Raw genomic sequence first — 21,068 nt, forward strand, 5'->3', positions numbered from 1 at the left:
ACTGGTAGAGCAGGATTAACAACAATTGACACGCCTGAAGATGCACGCACACGTTGGCATCTGACGCAAAAGATAACCAACGATATTTGGAAGAGATGGAAGTCCGAATACTTAACCCAATTATCCGCAAGAAGAAAGTGGCAACATCCTCAGCAAAACATAACATCCGGGGACATGGTAGTAATCCATGAAGATAACCTTCCTTCTGGAAAGTGGGCCCTAGGAAGAGTCGTCGAAACACATCCCGGCAATGACGGTTACGTAAGAGTCGTAACTCTGAAAACAAAAAACGGAACAATTAAAAGACCGGTAACAAAATTATCAATATTACCTCTAGAAAAACCTAATGAAACACAACCTACAACTACAATAACAACAAACCAAACCGAGTCGGCAACATATGTTAGAAAGAAACAGAAACAAAACAAGGGATTGAATTACATTTCGTCCGTCATCGGGTTTCTTCTATGCCTCATGACTGTGATGTCATCGGGACATTGTTTTAATTCAACACCTTTGAACGAACATAAAGCGATTTATTTCGATAAATTAGCAAATATGCAACTAGTAAGAGATCAGTGGAAAATAATTGCTTACTACAATCTTGAACCTTACTGGGAAGGAATAACAGCTTATGAAAAATATTATAAACATTTAGAAACAATATGTCATACCCTCCAGCAGGTGACGCATTGTGACATTATCATGTTGCAACTACGTCATGCCTACACCGAGCTGAAACATAATAACAAAGTATTACTTAACGATCAGCTGAGCGCGCGCACGAGGACTAAGCGCGGCCTAATCAATGGTGTCGGATATCTGGCGAATACGTTATTCGGAGTACTAGATGATCGTTTCTCAGAACAGTATGAAAAAGACATTACTCAAGTACGGAAGAATCAAAAACATCTTACACAGTTATGGAAGAACCAGACATCAGTCATGGAAGCGGAATATAACCTATTGAAACGAACTGAAGAAGCAGTTAAAATTCAACACAAAACTATTAACAAACACTTATTGAGTCTAGAGCAGACTAGTAATGTCCTTGCACAACAAATAAGCACTACTGAAGCTATGACCGAGTTTACTTTATCTGCAATGGCAGCGAACAACTTACTAAACCATCTAAGGAACATTCAAGAAACCTTACTAGATACGATAACAAGTATACACCATGGTCGACTAAATATACATCTGATCGACCCCATACAGTTCCAGAATGAACTTAGTGTAATTTCAGGACAACTTTCCCAAGACCTTACACTCCCCATCGATAACATTCAAACCAACATGCAAAGTATTTATAATCTACTGAGAGTCCGAGCAAAGATGACGAAGAACTACCTTATTTTTGAGATTATAGTACCATTAATAAGCACAGAAAATTATGATCTTTACCACATCATTCCTGTACCCCATCGATCTGATGAAAGTATGCTTACTGTAATACCCATAGAAAGTTACGTGGCCGTCAATTTACAGAAAGATGCATACTTACCTGTCCCAGAAAATGAACTGGAACATTGCATCATTCGCGACCCTTCAACTTACCTGTGTGAATCTAAAAACCCCGTTTATAAAATGAAAACCGATACGGATCTTTGTATCAAAGACAACATACACCAAGAGCATTGCAAAACAGTTGTATCGGCTTGTCAAAGTAAATGGACCCAGCTAAGAGCAGTAAATCAATACCTACACTTCTGTTGTGATCATTGTAATATAAGGATCCTGTGTAAAGACCAAGTGATGGCACATCAGCTTACGGGAACAAACATTATAAATTTGAAAGAACAATGTGTGGTAAAAACTGAGAACTTTACCATATACTCCCATAAACATCAAGAAAGCACGATGTCGCTGCAGAGTAAAATCGAAACATTACAGATAGCGCCGATTAATCATGTAATTAACATATCGATCCCAAGATATAATCTAACGGATGAGAATATTACATATCCTGACCATGAACTACTTCTGCAGGATATAAAACAGAGAATAGAAGTAATGAAAAACAGTAGCGCACTCTCAGCAGACATATCTACTCATGATATCCATCACTATACCCTGATATATTTGACATTAGGGATAGTGGCCATAACAGCAGCAGTCGTCGTGGTCCGGCAAGCCCGGGGTAGAAGGCAGCTAGCAGCAGAGACGGCGCCCAGTTGGGCCGTCGCCCCAGTCAACGCTACGAGCAGCAACGCCGAACAATTTAGTGAGAAAGTACAAGTGAATGAGTGTTGTGCAAAAGTGGTACAAAATGACTTTAAAGAAAGGGGAACATCCCCAGTGCTAAATAAAATAACATTCAGTGACTCCATGTGAACTCCTGTGTCACTATTGTTTAATTTAATTTTCTTTTTGTCTTTGTATTCTTATGTTAGTTGTTTATCTTCGCCCTCCGCAAGATGTTCGGTGTTCTATTTAACACCAAACACAATTTTGATTACGCAGCATGTCGCGTGCGCTTTAATATTAATTTTACTTATTAATTTTATTTAGTGCATATTTCGGAAGCACCGCAACCGGTTGTGCATTCATAACATATAACATATAATTTTAACAATTCTCTAACCTTTATTAATCATTGTATCGTGTGTACGTGATATTATTAAACTATTTCAATAAACATTAAAAACTTTATCTTTCTTCTTCTCCACCAACAATCACTCGCAATTCGACCACTATACATATGCAATTAAAGTAACATTTTGCTGTAGAATAAAAAAAATAATATTAGGCCTAGTTTCTAAAATATACTTGGGAAACAAATAGTGCCACTAGTGTTTTTTCTTTTTTATTTCTTGATAAATATTTTCTGATACAAGTCTTTTATTAATTGGAAAGCAATTTAAATCAGTATGGTACCAAATGTCATCTAACTAATAGGAATTTCAATCATATTTGTATACTTATCTTTAGAACTCTTTTACTCTGACAAATATGAATTGATAAATAAAATCATCTACCTAGAATCAAAATAATGTTACTTATAACATTTAAATCTTAACTGTAAAGATATAATTTGTGATAAATATACATAAGTAACTACTAAGTTCAAAGAATTCTAATTACTTTTTTAATTAAAGAAATAATTGATGTTCCTTTGGTAGACTGAAACAAATTCTTATTACATTTATCTAATTGGAAAGTAAAGAAGTGTTGAACTTTTTTTGTTTCTATCTATTGTTATTTTGTCTTTATTTTAAATTTTTATCAATTTCCGTCAATCAACCTTGTTAAAATATTTATTTGCTTATCAGTGTACTTATTGACATAATATATTAAGTGTGTCAGTAGATATGTGCCTACTTCAACCATTTACTTAGGTATATTCATGTTATCATAGCTACTTCCGTGCGGTTTCAACCAATCTGCTCAGCTCCTATTGATTGGAGCCAGATATTTAATTGCATAACTATAGCCTTCCTCGATAAATGAATGATCTAACACACAAAATAGGTAAGTATATCAAATTCAAACCGGTAGTTCCAGACATTAGCGTGTTTATACAAATAAACAAACTATTCAGCTATATGTTAGTAGATACCGATCTTTAGTGCATGTAGGCTCATTTACATAATACAATATTCTTGTACTTACAAGATTAACAATAAAAGCATAATTATTGACTGAAGAATTGTAAGCAACTGATTATAATTATGCAAAAATGAAGGTAATATATTTTATGAACTAATAAAGTATTAAAATAAATCTTGTCTGCAATGTATCAACAATGGTTACTATGTATTGTTTTTAAACAATTCAAGTAATTTAATGCTTCAATGGGACCTACTATATTTTTAATCAGTAGATGGCAATAATGTGAACCTCTCTTTTTCGTCCAATAGGGAATTAGTGTCACACCAGAATGCTGCTGTGATTGGACAAAAACCATTTATGTCATTTGGCGATAGTTAGTTAGCCTCAAGAAACTTGTATCATGTAGGTAAATGTGATTTAATGCTATTTGCTACAGCAATTCTCTATTGTTATTTAAATTCATTTCAAGTTATAACTATGGAGCATTGATAAGGTTTAGATGTTTATAAAATATTCATTTAGAAATGTTACAGTACAGTTGCCTTATTGAAGTTTCAACTTTATTTGTATGGTTTTAAAGTTGAAAATCTATTGACATAAAATTAAAATTATGATTTCAATTTAAAAACAATTAGACGCGTATTTTTTTAATTTTTATACAAATAATTTCGAAGATGCATCGATTTGAAATATCGCGTGACGTCACTTCTATGTACATCTTATACGTAGAGATGACGTATTTTCTCCCACTTCTAAACTTTGAAATGTTTTTTTTTTTTTTTTTTTGTAACGCGATGGAAATCCTCATGGACTTCCCACGCCGTGGGGACGACGGGGGGGTGTGCCGGACTCTTACCGGCTAAAACCACCGCGGTGTTCCTCCACTGCCTGTGGCCGTGATCCGGGCTGCCCTCGCGGATTCACCGCACCCGGCAGGCTTCGACCTACCGCTACTTTTGCGGCAGGACCCGCCACGTTAGTAGCCCTGGGAGGCTGCTTCCCTTCCTCGAGTAGCGCACGTGGAACACTACGCTAACGCCTACTCTCGCCTATACAGCGGACGTCTGACTCCCCCAATCAGTCGCCCTGTCTTTCCTATGCAGGTCGTAGATGCCGATCTATGCGATAGCGATGCCGCCTCACGGCGCTGACGATCGGCGCGTCTACGGCGGGAGGGAAAAGATGTTAACGCCTCTCCTTTCAGCCGCTTCCTTTGTCAACATGACTTGTTCACAGAAGGAAGCGACTCCGTCCCATGCACTCTCACTGTCGACCATAGCTTGTACAACAGTCGACAGTGAGAGGTCTGTCCCGCCGAGTACTGCAATGAGTTCACGGCGCGGCTCTGCCCATGCAGAACATTCTTCGAGCGTATGCCGCGCCGTATCCTCCAAACACCGCGCCGTATCCTCCAAACGCCGCGCCGTATCCTCCAAACAAACTTTGATATGTTTTATTTAAGTGTTGTTAACTTATATGACAAAATAACAAAAAAATGCGTGGCTAATATTTTTTCATTCATTCATCCACACGCAATTCAATGGTGCGTCGGCGGCTAAACCTGAACTTTTTTAAATATTATCCCTTAACTTTGCTTCTTTTATGTGCGTTGCAATCGCAAAATTTGTTTAAACATATAAATACTGTAGCTAACAGTGAAAACCAATTATAATTGGCTTTGTGTAGCATATCAGTACCCTTAGTAACTATAAGTTTGTTTTACGTTTAAAGTTATCGAAAAAAGAGATCATCGGCGCTCTGATTGGTTGGTATATTCGAGCCGGCCAATCAGAGCCATTTCCATAACTTTCAACATAAAGCAAACTCACACTAAGGGCACCGTTAATTAATTATCTATTATTCACAGTGATTTAGATGTTACCCAAATTGTCATAAATAAATAAGTATTAAAAATCCATTTCATTTTGTCGTAGACCCGACACACCCGAGTGTGCCTGCGACAGTAGAAGACATAGCTGACGCCGTCACCCACGCCCGCTTCGTCGGCACCGACCACTCTTCAGATGGAGTTGTGCTGATGAAGATCTTACAAGTAAGTTGATACTCGATTGCCGTGTAATGCCAAGTAACTCTTGTAACGAACTTCCAAATAAAACTGGTCTTTCAGTGGATAAAACTTATAATGTCTTGCCGTTACAATTAACCGCCAAAAATTGGAAAAATCTTATGTCAAACAATCGAACCATAGACTCTGCCATAGACAAATCATAGATACATAAGTGTGTTTTTAATATAAGGTGATATTTTATTAACAGTGGGTCCACCGAATCATAAAATGTGGTGTGCCACACCCGATTCCAGGGGGCTTACTCTTGAATCCAATTTTGATCGATCGACATTGATATTGTGAAATTTCGTAGTCTTGAATAGGCTACTCCTGACTAGGCAAATTCAATTGTACTTTTTTCCAAACGTCAAAAACGATATTTTCTATCAATTTCGTATGAAATAGTGCATTATGACGTCATTAGATATTACGTCAAATAGCAGACATATTTCTAGAAATTTAGCTAGAAAAATCGAAAATTAAATAGTTCATCAAATTTATGAATGACAGTGTGATTATTTTTTAATATTTTATTGTCATTGAAAAGTTGTAATAATTTATTTTTGACCGAGGATAGTACCCAATTGTAACACTAGAGCCCGTTGCATCCGTATTGCGTGATTTTGAATGAACTAAATGGTAAGTTTGGCTTTATTCCGTACCGTACCGTAAATGCGATATTAACAACACGATTCGCGTTGTATAGTTTTGACATTGAATAATTGTTGAGATTTTATTGCATTGACATTGAGATTGGGGTCAAGAGTAAGCGTCCAAACGAGGGAAATCGATCGCTAAGTCAGAATAGATTCTGAAAAAAACTGAATAAGTTACACGTACAAAGTTGGAGGCAGAAGCTAGTTTTTTTTACTTCTGAATTTTTTAATATTTATGTACGTCTATTTCTTTGACGTACATAACTATCAATAAATATCAAATGAAAGCAACAACCAATCATCTCTTCTAATATCAAACAAAAATCCTTTAGAGATCTCGTCCATTATTCGACCGAGGTTAATCTCTCTTAAAATTGACAAGCGTCTCGTGAGATTGAGATTGTATTCCCTAGATGTAACCTACCTTCCATTTTTAATGATTTGGGCGTGCATACTTTACGCAAACTTACCGCCGTACTCAGAGTCATTGAATGGTTACTTAACCCAGTCCGTAGCAATTGTTTTAGGAACAAAATCGTTACTAAGTAATAGTTTAATTAATCATTAAATGCCTCTGAGTGCGGCAGTTAAGTTACTTAAATGGGAAAGTGTTTTTTTTACTGAACCGATTGTAATATTTTGATAAAGTCAATGTGTTAGCACTAAGTAACTTACTCGCAATATAACAAATATTCAACAAGTTACCCAGTTTATAACTGGGTAACTTGTGAGAGACAATTATTTAGTCGATTACTGTTTCCGTTCACTTAAAGTCCCTGTCGGGCGCCAATAACGGAGGTCGGGGAAATTAACGGCCTGCTTACTTTTTTATCGTGACTATTAACTACTTTATTGCGAAATATATTGACTGTTGATATGAAACAACAATCAACATACCAATTGGCGTTCCATTGTCTCTGCCTACCCCCATGGGAGCCAGGCGTGAGGTTATGTATGTATGTATATAATTATGTTCGTGTGTTTCTGTTTCTTTCATGTGTAGGTTGTACATAAATAACAATGGTTGAGGTCTCAATAGGAGTCGAGATTGAATCGAAATCCTTGTCTAATTTAACAAAGCCATCGTAGTCTAAAAATTTAAATAACATTGAAAAAGTTAAGAGCTTGCGATGTTTAAATGTACGAAGTAAAAAGTTTTAGATTTATTTTGACAGACAAACAGACGCATCTTTTATATTTTATGACTTTTTTGAAAAGTTGTTTTAATCGTCGTGTTATCTCAACTCTTTGTATGATCCACAAATTGTTGTTTTTGGTCTGGGTGTCATGTGTATGTGAACTTGTATATATATATAAACGCACCCACGACACAGAAGAAAATACAAGTGTGTGGCAACGTCATTAAAAAAAAAAACGATAAAAGAAATCTAATTCAATAAACGCTTTGGCCTTGACTCTAAATAAGTCGTCCCTTTTAGCAAAAAATCATGATTCTATTAGATTTATTTAGATAGAAATCTTCTATCTAATCTAAGGAAATAATGTATATTGGTCTATTATGTTTTCTTAATCAAGTCCTTTGTCCCCAGGTCCTTCGCACACTAATGCTCAGTCCGGAAGGCGCCATGTTGACAGATGAGAGCGTCTGCGAAATCATGCTCAGCTGTTTTCGCATATGTTTCGAAACTCGGCTCACAGGTACAGTAATATCAACTTTACTTACTTGTATCATAAGGTTATTATTTCTCTGACAGTCTGAGAAGTCCTTGTTTAGTTTTATTTTTAGATATTTCGATTGATTTTGGCTTAGGTTTATTTTATGAGTGAGTGTCGAGTGTTGAGATTATTTATCTTGTTGGAAGATATTCGTTTTTCTAGAAGATTTTTATATAAGATTTGTAGCTATTGGCTTTCCATTGTCTTTGGATACCCCATGGCGAACAGGCGTGAGGTTATCTATGTCTGTATTTTTACCGACTTCAAAAAAAGGAGTAGGTTCGGATGTTTGTTTTTTTATACAAAGGGTCACTGTAGAGACAAAGTGCTCTTTGGCCCTCACGCTGTCTCAAAAGAGGGTACTAGTCGATTTTAGGCTGCTCCCCCACTTGAACGGTTTATGCCATATTGTTCAGAAACGGATCGTGTCTGTGATTTTTGGAGGGGTGAACAAAAATGTTTACGTTGTTTATTGGTTTTGCGAGTTGTGTTAAATGTTTAAGATTCCTTGCTGGACTGGAAATCTTATATTCTTTGTCTGTCTGATTCTGAATATTTTAAAAGAAAACTGTGGGCAGGCAGTGTTGAATAATATTTTTTCTTACAACCCGTAAATCTCTGGAACGAAAATTCCGTGTCCTTATTATTTGATATTTCTATTTATAGGACAATTATGTAGGCTGTCTAGAATCACGCTTAAGCACTTAAGTACTAGAACACGCGGGAAAAGCTTGGAAAGTAATTCTTCTTTACTGCCTTTTTATCATTATACTATACTTTTTCGTCCTTTGTGTTTTATTTTAGTAACAATAACGAGGTAGAGGTGCTCATTACCTCTGTACAATGTATACCTACTTTTCAATATGTACTGGGCGCAATTCCAGACTCCGTGTTATTACTGAAAAATTTTTGAAAAACCAGCAAAGCCCAGTAATATTTTGCCATTGATCCCGTTTCTTTGCTCCCAAGTTTGTTTAAACTTCGTCGGTATTTTACTGTTATTTGATCTCTAGTTATTAAATGAGCTCGTTAATACATAAATTGAAATTGGCCGTAAGTTGTATCCCGTTCCACAAAACAAGTGCTGTATCTTGACAGTTATACATATTGGTTCTATAAATAGAAAAATCAATACAGATTATTTTAATGAGCAGTGGGGAAATAACAGGAAAACTCTTCACGATAATTGGGGATAATAAAACGAAATAAAAAAGGATGGGCAATTTTGGATTTATGGAATGTTTTTACCTCTTGAGAATTTTTGGGGGTTAATTGACCGGAAAAATAGAGGGTGATTGAAAGTTATAGGTATAATATGGGGTATTAGAGGTCTATTATAATGTTATCTCTACTTGAAGGAGTAGACAGAGGCACCCATATTATAGTACGCCTCTTCGTCGTGCTGTCGTATGTTTTCACCACTTATAAATTCCTTTGTAATAAGAGTTCTGTTTCATTGTAAAGAAACTAATTAGGTACTAACTTTGTATAAACTTTGTGTTTATTTGCTACTCACGTCACTACAGTTTAATTTTATAGCATTTATCTTTGAATCTAAAGCTTGATACTAAATAATGTAAATGTCACCGGGGTCATACAGGCAATCGATACATTCTAATTAGAGCCCAGACAGGCGCAGGGGAAAATGCATTTTCCGAGCGCCTCCGAACTACCTGAGGGTGGAGGGTGGTGTGAGGGAACTCGGCCCACGAACTTTCTGGAACGTCGAGAGACGGAGAGACCCGATTGGTGTGCGCGTGGTACGGTACCCCCTACGCCCTAAATATAGCCTGTTGCGCTCTCTATCTATCAACATTGCATCTGCGATGTAACTGCTCATAAATCAATATTTTGTTGCAAGTACTAGATATACAGGTAGGAGTACTAGAGTACTTGGTGTGGGCTGGCCGGGAGTTCGGGGGAGGTCGAATATTCCGCAGCGGGGGCTTCAGTGCTTCAGTGTACCGAGAGCTCTCGCCGGACGCTCCACGTCGGTACCGCCGCGCACAAAGTCTCTCTCTGTAACAAAGAAATCAAGTGATTGGTTTCATATTCTTCTTTATCGCGTTTCGCGTAGCTGTTGTAAGCAGTTGTAAGCGGTTTTCTCCGGTTTTTCACTGGTAAGTATGTCGTAGGGATATGGTAGACAAAGGGTTGCTTACCGATCGATTTTTAGCGATTGTCCGCTGCGAAGTTTTGTATTAGTTAGACTTCTGAAGGCTAAGCTTCTTTCTTGCTGGGTCGGTGATATGTTCGTGGATGTTGTCCGATTTCTTTGTTAGCAGTTATCCAGTCGTCGGGGCGTGGCCACGCGGTCCATGTAGGGTCTTATTCTGTTAAGTTTTAAGCTGCTTTATGCAAATGTTATAAGCAATAGGCAGTAATATAATTTCAATAGCAAAGTTTAGGCACGTGGCTCGGTCAAGGGAAAAAATGAGGTCGTATGAACAAAGGCGTAACTCAAGCACGTGTCTCGCAGTGGAAAGTAGCTGGGTACCTTTGTACAAAGTAGTCGGAGGTTGTGAAACTCGCCCCTACGGAAATTTCCTTTTATATTTTTAGGCTAGCAACGGGGTATAGGGGGCTTGGAGGGGGTAATCGACGGCGCCGCCGAATCGATCGCCCTACGGCTTCGTACAATATTTGGTCGTCTGCGCAGATTCGTACGCAGCTTTTATAAAAATTCCGAGTGTCGAGGCGGGGGCGCGGTCCCTCAGAACGGTTTCGGGCGTCAGTCTAGACGGACGCGTTTTCGCGGAAGATTTTTAAAAGATTAATTTTCTTTGTAGAGTTGCTTCGTCGGAACGCGGAACAATGTCTTCGAGATATGACGCAGTTGATCTTCATGAGGCTGCCGCAGTTTCCAGCAGAAGACTCGGGATCCGCCAGCTTCTCCACCGTCGGCCTGTCCCTCAAGAAGAGAGAGAAGACCAGCAAGAAGAAGAGTTTGACTAGTGTGAACAGTAAGTGCTCTTCTTTTTAATTATTTGTGTGATTTTATTTATCCTAGTATAGGTGCAGCAGTCTTGACTCCTGAGGCACCTGGATGTTCCACTGCGGTTTTAATAGGGAGCAGGATTACGCTACAAATAAATTTAGATATTTATTCTGGAATATAGGTTTTTCATCATAGAAAATGGTGGTTGCCGCAATATGACAAAATGCTGACACCCACTCCCCCCTGATTGGGGGTGCATTGGGGGGGGGGGAGAGTACCTCCTGACTGGATGCGCATTGTAACACGCAGGTTCAATGAACGGTGGTAAGATGGCTGGGCCACGCTTACAAAACTGCGGTGCCACCATGGGGGGATGGGGTAATGGGGCAGATTTAGTGGATTTTTAATTTTTATTTTAGGATTTTAATATTTAAAATCCTCTTCAACGGTGCGTCGCGAAGTTAGGTATAATATTGGAAATTTTATAAGCTAATAACATATTAGAAAGCCCTGTTCAAAAATGGCGGCGTGCCACGCCCGGTACTTGTTAGCAGGCGGAGGAAGGGGGTAACAAAAACTTATTTTTTTAATTATAGGACTTTTTACCGTTGAGTCTCTAGTCTACGTTTTGAAGAAATCGATAATGGGATATTTTTATTGAAAATGACTGTTTTAGAGCTTTCATTTTGCTAGAAAATGGAAGGTGTCAACATATTATCATGCAATGACAACCACATGTAATAGGGTGTGGACAAGTGGACACCCCTATTCTGATGCGCATTGTAATGCGCACATTTATCGGACAGTGTAAGATGGCTGGACTATTCTTTTATTTTTTATTTTAAAGTTAATATTTTTTAATCATCTAAAACGGTGACGATATACAGCGAGTATATTTTTATTGGTTTAATATCAGACCTCTGTCGCGCGGGTGACGGACATTTTCTCGCTAAAATGTAAGAGATTTTGTGCAGTTTTAAATATCTGTTGTCCAACTTATACTTGATTCTGGTACGTGGGAAATGGGCGGAGGGATATACACTAGGCAAGCTGATAACAGGCCTCATTGCTGCCCGGTTTCTGTCAAATGTTAAGTCCCTTGCAGTTTCCAGAAGAGTACCGATGGTAAAAAATATATTCTTCTCTGCTGACACTGCACGGCATTTGGGTACACTAATGTGATACTCCTCATGACAAGATCGTGGGGGGGGGTACGTACCCCCTGATCCAACGCGCATCGCAACGCGCAGGTTCAATGAACTGAACTAAGATGGCTGGACCATGCTGTAGGCGGCTGCCGTAGGATGGCAAGATAATGCTCCCCCCTTCCCCCCAGGTATCGGCCACACCTAGGGACAGGTACCCCTTTATCTGCTGCGCATCGCAACGCGCAGGTTCAATGAACTGAACTAAGATGGCTGGACCATGCTGTAGGCGGCTGCTGTAGCAAGATACTGCTCCCCCTTCCCCCCAGGTATCGGCCACACCTAGGGAAAGGTACCCCCCTTGTCTAACGCGCATCGTACAGCGCAGGTTCAATGGTCTTAACCTTAAGATGGCTGCACCCCTCTCCTCTTACGGTGGTAGTGCATTGTGCGAACAGCGCGCGTGAACGTCGGTCGTGTATCTCGCGTTAGCCATACGCTGGAGATTTTCAATCATATTCAACTGTGACAGTGTACAAGTGCGTTTTCTTTTTGATTTGACAGACGATTGTGTGTCGCGCTGGAGTTTATGCTAAAATGAAAGAGATTTTAACTATAACTATGATCAATTCCCCTGATCCAACGAACATCATCGCACCGGATCAAAGGACATTGTAAGATGGGTGGAGCTATCTTACAATATGGCGGTGCCACACCCTACTTTTGTAGGGACTCAACATCCTCGCAGGAGAGGGGGGGGGGAAGTATCGACCACACCTAATAAGGGGGTGGGTCCCCCTTGCACGATGCGCATCGTATCGCGCAGGTTCAACAGACGTAAGATGGCTGGACCCCGCAAGCCGCTGGGCATGGGCGTAGTTCGCGTCTTGTGCTCGTGAAAGTCGGTCGCGTTTCTCGCGTTAGCCATTACGCTTGAGATTCTATTCGCTTAAATGTTTTAAATAATTGGTTTATCCCTTCGTGCATTTTAAATATTTTACCATTTCCTTTGGTCCGACGCGCATTGAAATGCGCAAGTTCGACTGGAAATGTAAGATGGCTGGACCACGCTTACAAAATGGTGGTGCCACACTACTGGGTACTCTCCCCCCCCCCTCAGCTACAAGAGCAGGGTGCGGTATACCGCCATATTGGAATTGAAGGGTGGCCATCTTATACGTATATCAAGTGAAGTTGATATTGAATCAATGCTCACGCATTGCATTTTAAATATTTTACCATTTCCTGTGGTCCGACGCGCATTGTAATGCGCAGGTTCGACTGGAAGTGTAAGATGGCTGGACCACGCGGTACCCCCCTCCCCTCCCTGAGCTACAAGAGCAGGGTGTGGTACGCCGCCATCTTGGAAATGAGGGGTGGCCATCTTACACCCACTATCAAGTGGATAAATATCGACTTCCGATATCGGCGTGGGCATTAATTCATTTTATTGTGCCGAATGCCGATCTTTGAAAGATAAATCTAGTGAAATATGAGAGTCAAAACGTATAATTTTGAATACAAAAGGTCTCATTTAGTACCTCCCAGAACCAATATGGGATCAATGTGTGCCTCGGAATACAGGACCTACATCTACAATCACTTGATTTTGGATAAGGTAACATAAACTTTTGACTTTTAATTTAGTTGCCCGTTTATAGGTATTTGTTAATTTTTTTAATAGGAGAGCATTTTGTTTTATTTTTTTGTCAATCGCGGAGTATTGTCTGCTCGATGCTATAGTACATTAATCGGTAAGGGCTAAGCAGTGATACACCTGCACACTGCCGGACGTAATGCCACTGTACAATGTACACCCACTTTTTAAGTTTTAAGTCCCATGTAGGGGTTGCCATATACTGGGCACAATTCCAGACTCCAATTTTACTACATCGAAATTTTCAAGCGAAAAAAAGCCCAGTTATACTTTGCCTGACCCGCGAATCAAACCGCCGCTCGACTCTGTCAGAAACGGCCTTCATAGAATATTCGAAAGATAAAGTATCATTATTTACAATTCATATTATTATCTTCGTGATGTCATAATATGTATATTGCGATCTATCGATAAATTCCAAGTACAAAATGTGTTAATCATTTATTTCATCTTGATTTGCATTATAAGATATTTACCTATCTAGACTACATTTTTGCATAATTATAATTACCAAATAAAAAATAGTATGTTTTTGTCCTAGAGTACGCATATAATTCATACTAAGAATTAAAAATAGAAATCTATTTTTTTCCAAAATCGATCTTTGGACAAAACATTCTAATCCCTTTAGCAATTTGTAGAATAACAAATATTGGCGTCGTTGCCTAATAGCAGCGATCGCAGCGCCATCTATACTGTCTCAAGCAGGGTTTAGAAAATTAAAATAAATCGAATCAGGGTTTAGAAAATTAAAATACATTTTAGTATATGCAAAAAAAATATATCGAACCTATTTTGAAATCAAAATGTTATGTGAGATTATATTTTAATTTACCAGTATAAATACGATTTTATATAATTTCTTAGAAGAGGCGCCGGTACTTGTAGGGTACCAACTGCCTCTCACATACAAAAATTACGTGTTGGGTATGTCTTGATAGCCATACCCCACGCGCCTCGCGGCGCATGTGCCATCTAAGTGACAAACACCCTTTTTTGTCCGAGCGGCGCGCGGCCGCGACCTGTACCAACGCGTGTAACGAAACCATAGCGCGATTCAGGATTCGGCTCAAACGGATCAACGCCATCTATCGAGCGTGGTGGTAGTTTTTCTGTCTTGAACAAAAAATATTTTGTTTTGATTTTTTCGATATTTTGGTATCTTTGACAAGTTATTTGTTTTATTTAGTGTGTGTCTGATTTTTTTATTTTATGTTTTAGATAAAATATTGAATATGAAGAAAAAAAAATACACATCCCAGTTTAAACCTAATTTTATTATTCTAATATTAAAAGACGATTAAAAAACGACTTAATATTAAATCTTTTAATAAAAGATGGACATAGCAAACGTGTAGAAGAATTTAAATATGTTTTTATTCTGAAAAAAAAAATCTTGTTTCAGGCACAAATTCTTTGGAAAGAAAATCATCCCTAAGCGAGCAGCCTAGTACAACGACCACTGAGCTTGAAACGGAGAGTGATGCGAGCAAAACTGACGTCAGACATAGGTAAGCAATATACACATATATTCATTACGCTTCTTATTATTTAGGTGTAGGTAGAGTATATCTCTGCATACATCAACACCTATTTTCGGAAACTTAAAAATAAAAAGAAACGTTGCCCCACTTTAGAATTTTTTCCTGTATCGTGAATGCGTTTACAAACATACAAGTTTACATGACACCCAGACCCGTAACAACAATTTGTGGATCACACAAAGAGTTGCTCCGTGCAGGAATCGAACCCGTTACATGCTGCGCAGCTGCCGGTTTAAGATTCATTGTAACTAGGATGCGAGCTTAACATTGACTACAGTAACAGTAATAATAATAATAATAAGTCCGCAAGGCAGCTTGTGGCGAGCTGTTGGGCAGTGGCGACCCCACGGACCTGACTCCCGGGAGAGGCCCTACTTTTTAACTCCGGTTAGTACTCGTGACTATCCGGAGTGGCCTCTCCTACCTCACTCTTGCCTTAATCGGCTGGTTTGAGTGGAGATTCGCAAGAGTGGAGTTGCCTTCAGCTCCACTTGGGGGAAGGACGTATCCCAGTAAGATGCTGGTAGGGGTCTTGACCGTACTTCCGGGATTGCTCTGATAGCCGTGGGATGCCCCCCCTTCCTCAAGCAGCTCAACGGATGTTGCTTCCCTTGTCGCTACATGCTAGCGGCCGTTTCCGGGGCCCACTATTGAGTTTGCGAGTCACCCCCTGCCTGTTTATCCGTATTTTTCAATATTGGTCAGGGGCAGGGGCCATAGTCCCCATAGTTAACCGGTTAACTATTCCACAGCCACCCACACCCATATCCCTATCATTTCCTTTTACCATATCTCGCAATAGTCCTGCATCAACCGGGGATTGTCCTTTGGTGTACTTCCATAGTGCATACAGGGATAATCGCCGGCTGATGTCCCCTTACATTTAGATTAAAATTGTTCAACGGGCCTCTGCGAGTTGGCTTCGGCCCCTCGTACGCCTTCCAAAGGTCCGGGACCCTGTGGTCCCGTGATTATGTAAAGAACATACATAATAATAATAATTTTTATCTCAGAAGAAGCCCAACTAACAGACTTACACACTATTATATACTGTACAGCTTTAGTCATATCGGAAGAACTAAATTTTAAAACAACACAAGAAACAGCAAATGGAAGGCCAAGGACCAGCATTAAGCCACCATGGCAACAAAGGTTAGAAAAAGGTATAGAAAAATTAAGAGCAGATTGTGGTAGACTTACACAATATATTAACAACAACAGATCAAATAAAGTAGTCAGAAAAGTAGAGGCCACTTTTAAAAACACACGCATACACACCAGACACGAAAATGACAACCGTACACCAGAGGAATTCTTAGATACATTGAAACAAAAACTAGCACTAAAAGTACACAGACTTAGAAGATACAAAAAAGCACAACAACGCAGAAATGACAACACCATATTTACAACAAATGAAAAAATATTTTACAGAAAATTAAACACACCACACACCAACATAACAGACGACCATAACACGACACCAACTAAAGAACAGCTAGAAACATTTTGGGCGGGAATTTGGGAAGAATCTGTTAACCATAATGATAGAGCTGCTTGGGTAACAGAGGAAGAAACAAGGTGGACAGGTATAGATGAAATGGAATTTATAGAAATCACAGAATCAGATATTGCAAACGTAACAGCTAGACTACATAACTGGAAATCCCCTGGAATAGACAAAGTACATAATTTTTGGTATAAGAAATTAACTATCCTACATAAACACATAGCTAAAAATTTAACTGAAATAGTCTTAGGTAAGCAAAGAATACCGGAATTTATAGCAACAGGAATAACGTACATGTTACCCAAAGCTAAACATTCACCACAACCTTCACAGTACAGACCTATCACCTGTTTACCCACAATTTACAAAATACTCACATCAGCTATTACAATCAAAATTAATTCACATATAGAACGCCATAAAATAATGGCAGAGGAACAGAAGGGATGCAGGCGGGGCCACATGGGGTGCAAAGAACAATTAATCATCGATTCCACTATCCACAAACACGCCACATCCAAAAATAGAAATTTACATTGTACTTACATTGACTATAAAAAAGCCTTTGATAGTGTCCCACATTCTTGGTTGATACAAATATTAGAGATATATAAAATAAATAATAAAATTATAGATTTTCTTCGTAACATAATGCCTCACTGGAAAACTACACTGCGGATTAATACTACCAGCAATAACATCATCACGCGACAGATAAGTATCAAGAAAGGTATCTACCAAGGAGACTCCCTAAGCCCCTTGTGGTTCTGCCTCGCCCTGAATCCTCTCTCTCATTTGCTGCAGCGTTGCCACGCCGGATATTGCCTCAAACATAACTCTGAAGAAACAATAGTCTCACATCTAGTATATATGGATGACATTAAACTGTACGCTAAATCAGAAAAAGAAATGAAAAATCTAATAGACATAACAGCAACTTTTAGCAAAGACATTAATATGGAATTTGGTTTAGACAAATGTAAGACTTTACACATTATACGAGGCAAAATACGGCCTGGCGACTATGTAGTTAATGAGAGAGATACTATAACTGCAATGGAACAGACCGACTTATATAAGTATTTAGGTTACACACAACTTAAAGGATTAGACCACGTAAAAATAAAAAATACACTCACTGCCGAATACAAAAGACGAATTAACGCCATATGTAAAACACAACTTTCGGGAAAACATCTTTTTAAAGCCATCAACACATTCGCTGTTCCGGTGTTAACTTATTCTTTCGGTGTCATTAAATGGACAAAAACTGACGCAGAACAACTAGAACGCACAACACGAACTACACTCACCAAACATAATAATTTACACCCAAAATCGGCAATAGAGAGGCTCACCATTAAAAGACAAAATGGCGGGAGAGGCTTAATAGACATCTATCAGCTCTGGCAAAAGCAAATCCGCAAATTAAAATCATTTTTCCACATGAAATCTCAAACTAGTGATATCCATAAAGCAGTAGTCAACAACGATTTCAATTACACACCCCTTAACCTAAATGAACCAATAGATGAAGTAAACTCCAACGAAATTGACCCGCAGAAAGAAAAGATAGAAGCCTGGAAAAGAAAAGTCCTCCATGGCCGACATCCGTATGACTTAGAACAATCCCACGTAAACACCATCGCCTCGAATAAGTGGCTAAAAATAGGAAATTTATTCCCAGAAACCGAAGGATTTATTATAGCTATTCAGGACCAAATTATTAATACTAAAAACTACAGGAAATTCATTATTAAAGACCCTACAGTAACTAACGATAAATGTCGCAAATGTCACCTACAGCCAGAAACTATACAACATATAACAGGAGCCTGCACAACACTCACACAAACCGATTACACACACAGACACAACCAGATAGTAAACGTCATTCACCAAAAACTTGCACTCAAATACACACTCATACAAAACACAAACACACCATACTACAAATACACGCCAGAAACCGTTCTAGAAAACAACACACACAAACTTTACTACGATCGCGCCATACTTACCGATAGGACAATACATTACAATAGACCGGACATAACACTACAGGACAAAATCAATAAAATAACTTACTTAATAGATATCGCAGTACCAAACACCCACAACATACAAAAAACAATTACCGAAAAAATTACAAAATATGCAGAACTCAAAGATAAGGTCACAAGAATTTGGAAGCAAAATAAAGTTTATGTAATACCCATAGTTCTCTCCACCACAGGTGTAATTCCAAATCATCTTCTCCATAGTCTCAAATTATTAGACCTAAAAGAAACATTGTATATAACCCTCCAAAAAGCAGCAATTCTAAATACCTGTAGAATAGTCAGAAAGTTCATGCAAATAGAAGACAACGAGATTAATCATCAAACGACACCCACAAACACCTAACCCTACTCACCACACCTGTATTTACTTGGCCTCGGCCCGTAAATATGGATGACACTAGCTTCACAGCTAAGAAAAGAGATACTTTCTCAAAAAATAATAATAATAAGTTTATTTGACATTTAGAGAAACTACAACATAAGACACAGACAGAGCACTTAAAAGAAAAACAATGCACAACAAACTGATAGACTAATGTCCCCCATGCTAGGAAGATCCTGTGTTATGGGAGACATCCATCCGTCCATTCGAAAATTTAACAAATGAGTTTACTAACATTATTACTGAATATTTAAATATAACTTATTAATTACATATAAGTTTTTTTTTTTTTTTTTATTTTTTTTTATTAAACGGTTAAAAGGTTGTAACCAACAAACATATGTGTGTGTGTGTGAGGTTGTGTGGAGTATATGTGAGTGTGTGGGTGAGGTGTGAGGACAGTGCTTCTTGAATTCGAATTTGAAGAACACAATTATTTTTTACCCACCTTTGGAATCGCTATCAGTAAAAAATGTTCTGCTCTGTTCATACTCTTCCACTTAGAATTGTCATTTTTCTAACTTTAACTTTGAATACCAAATAACACAACAATTATATTATTTACCCAACACCCAAAATCCGGAGCTGCGAACTGCCTAGCGGGTTACCGAGCCTCCAGCTCAAAATGCAGGAGTCGGAACGTGGTACTTTTTACGCAGTAAGAGTCTGACACTTCCTCTCGCCTTGCCCAAGGCGGGAGAAGTCATTGGAAAATTTTCCGCCCCTAAAAATATATACATAACACCAAAAATCCAAACTCAAATTCTAGTTCAACAGCCATCTAAATTTAATCAACACAAAACCTCTTTTTCTCACAGCAGCCAAGATAAAAACCTAATAAACGAGGCTGAGATCACGATAGAGCCGGTGGACGTGAAGAGTCCAGTCAAGAAGCATGGCAGGCACTCCTCCATGGACCTGGCCGCCAACGGCAACACCTCCATCACGCAGCTGCTGGAGAAATGTGTCAGTCCTGACACTGCTGATGAGAAGGAACCTGGAGACCAGAGCGAGGATGTACAGGAACAGGAGAAAGGTTGGTGGTGTATTTTTGGATGGTTTTAGCTGCACTGTTTTAGATGGGGGAAACATTGATCCTTCTATTTTAAACTAGTTCACTTTTTGTAGGAATTTTTTGTAGTTGGATTTCATAATTATTGTTGCTTAGTATTCTAGTGCTTTCTTCGACGTGTATGTAAAAGTTTATTGCTAAAAATAATGGTTTATTCACGTAAATATACTGAGAAAAGCTTTACTAGTTTCGAGTCACAGAGGGTCTCTTCATTATGAGAAACGTGTGCTGACACGGCGACGTCGCGCAGCAACTGAATTACTGACTAGTAGAGCTTTTCTCGGTATATTTAGGTGAGTAAACCGTTTATTTTTAATTAATTTAGTATGTCTCACGATAGTTATTATAAAAATAGAGTTTATATATACTAATTTCGAAATCGATGAAGATGAACACAAAACCATAATGTAATATTACAGTTACAGAAACCCCAATCCCCGAACCGGACGGTATTGAGACCATAGAGCCTGTGGCCCCTGAGGGTCCAGTGGAGGACAGTGGAGACAAGCCGGGGGAGTACGTGAACCACCGCGGCATCAGGTTCACTCCTCAGGACGACGCCAACCTGCAGCCTTATGGACTGGTCTGCGTTAGAGAGCTGTTCAGGTATAGTACCTCTTATTGTCAAAAGTTTTAGGTTCTTTTTCCCATGGCATACTGATTACTAGCTTTTGTTGTTATGAGTTATGGTTGTGATGGAAATTTAGACTTGTGTTATTTATGATAATTTTCAAAACTAATTATGTTTTTTGGCACCGAAATGGAATCTTAAAACACATTGGCGATCACACAACCAACTAGGGA

The 21,068-nt window shown here is 38.7% G+C and overlaps 1 protein-coding gene and 1 non-coding gene across 2 annotated transcripts in view; one reads left to right on the top strand and one right to left on the bottom strand.

The window, feature by feature from the left end:
• LOC118272124 (Golgi-specific brefeldin A-resistance guanine nucleotide exchange factor 1) overlaps positions 1-21,068 on the top strand; it is a 50,811-nt gene that overhangs the window by 6,693 nt on the left and 23,050 nt on the right. The window contains exons 2-7 of the mRNA XM_050693999.1: positions 5,487-5,605; positions 7,827-7,935; positions 10,743-10,916; positions 15,099-15,204; positions 20,011-20,228; positions 20,684-20,870. Coding sequence (XP_050549956.1) covers positions 5,487-5,605; positions 7,827-7,935; positions 10,743-10,916; positions 15,099-15,204; positions 20,011-20,228; positions 20,684-20,870 — 913 coding nt within the window. The remainder of the gene's footprint in view (positions 1-5,486; positions 5,606-7,826; positions 7,936-10,742; positions 10,917-15,098; positions 15,205-20,010; positions 20,229-20,683; positions 20,871-21,068) is intronic.
• Positions 14,562-14,690, bottom strand: LOC118272287 (U11 spliceosomal RNA). The gene has a single exon (XR_004783349.1). It is a non-coding gene; the product is annotated as a U11 spliceosomal RNA (small nuclear RNA).

The sequence above is a fragment of the Spodoptera frugiperda genome, chromosome 5, assembly GCF_023101765.2.
Source record: "Spodoptera frugiperda isolate SF20-4 chromosome 5, AGI-APGP_CSIRO_Sfru_2.0, whole genome shotgun sequence".
Lineage (NCBI taxonomy): Eukaryota > Metazoa > Arthropoda > Insecta > Lepidoptera > Noctuidae > Spodoptera > Spodoptera frugiperda.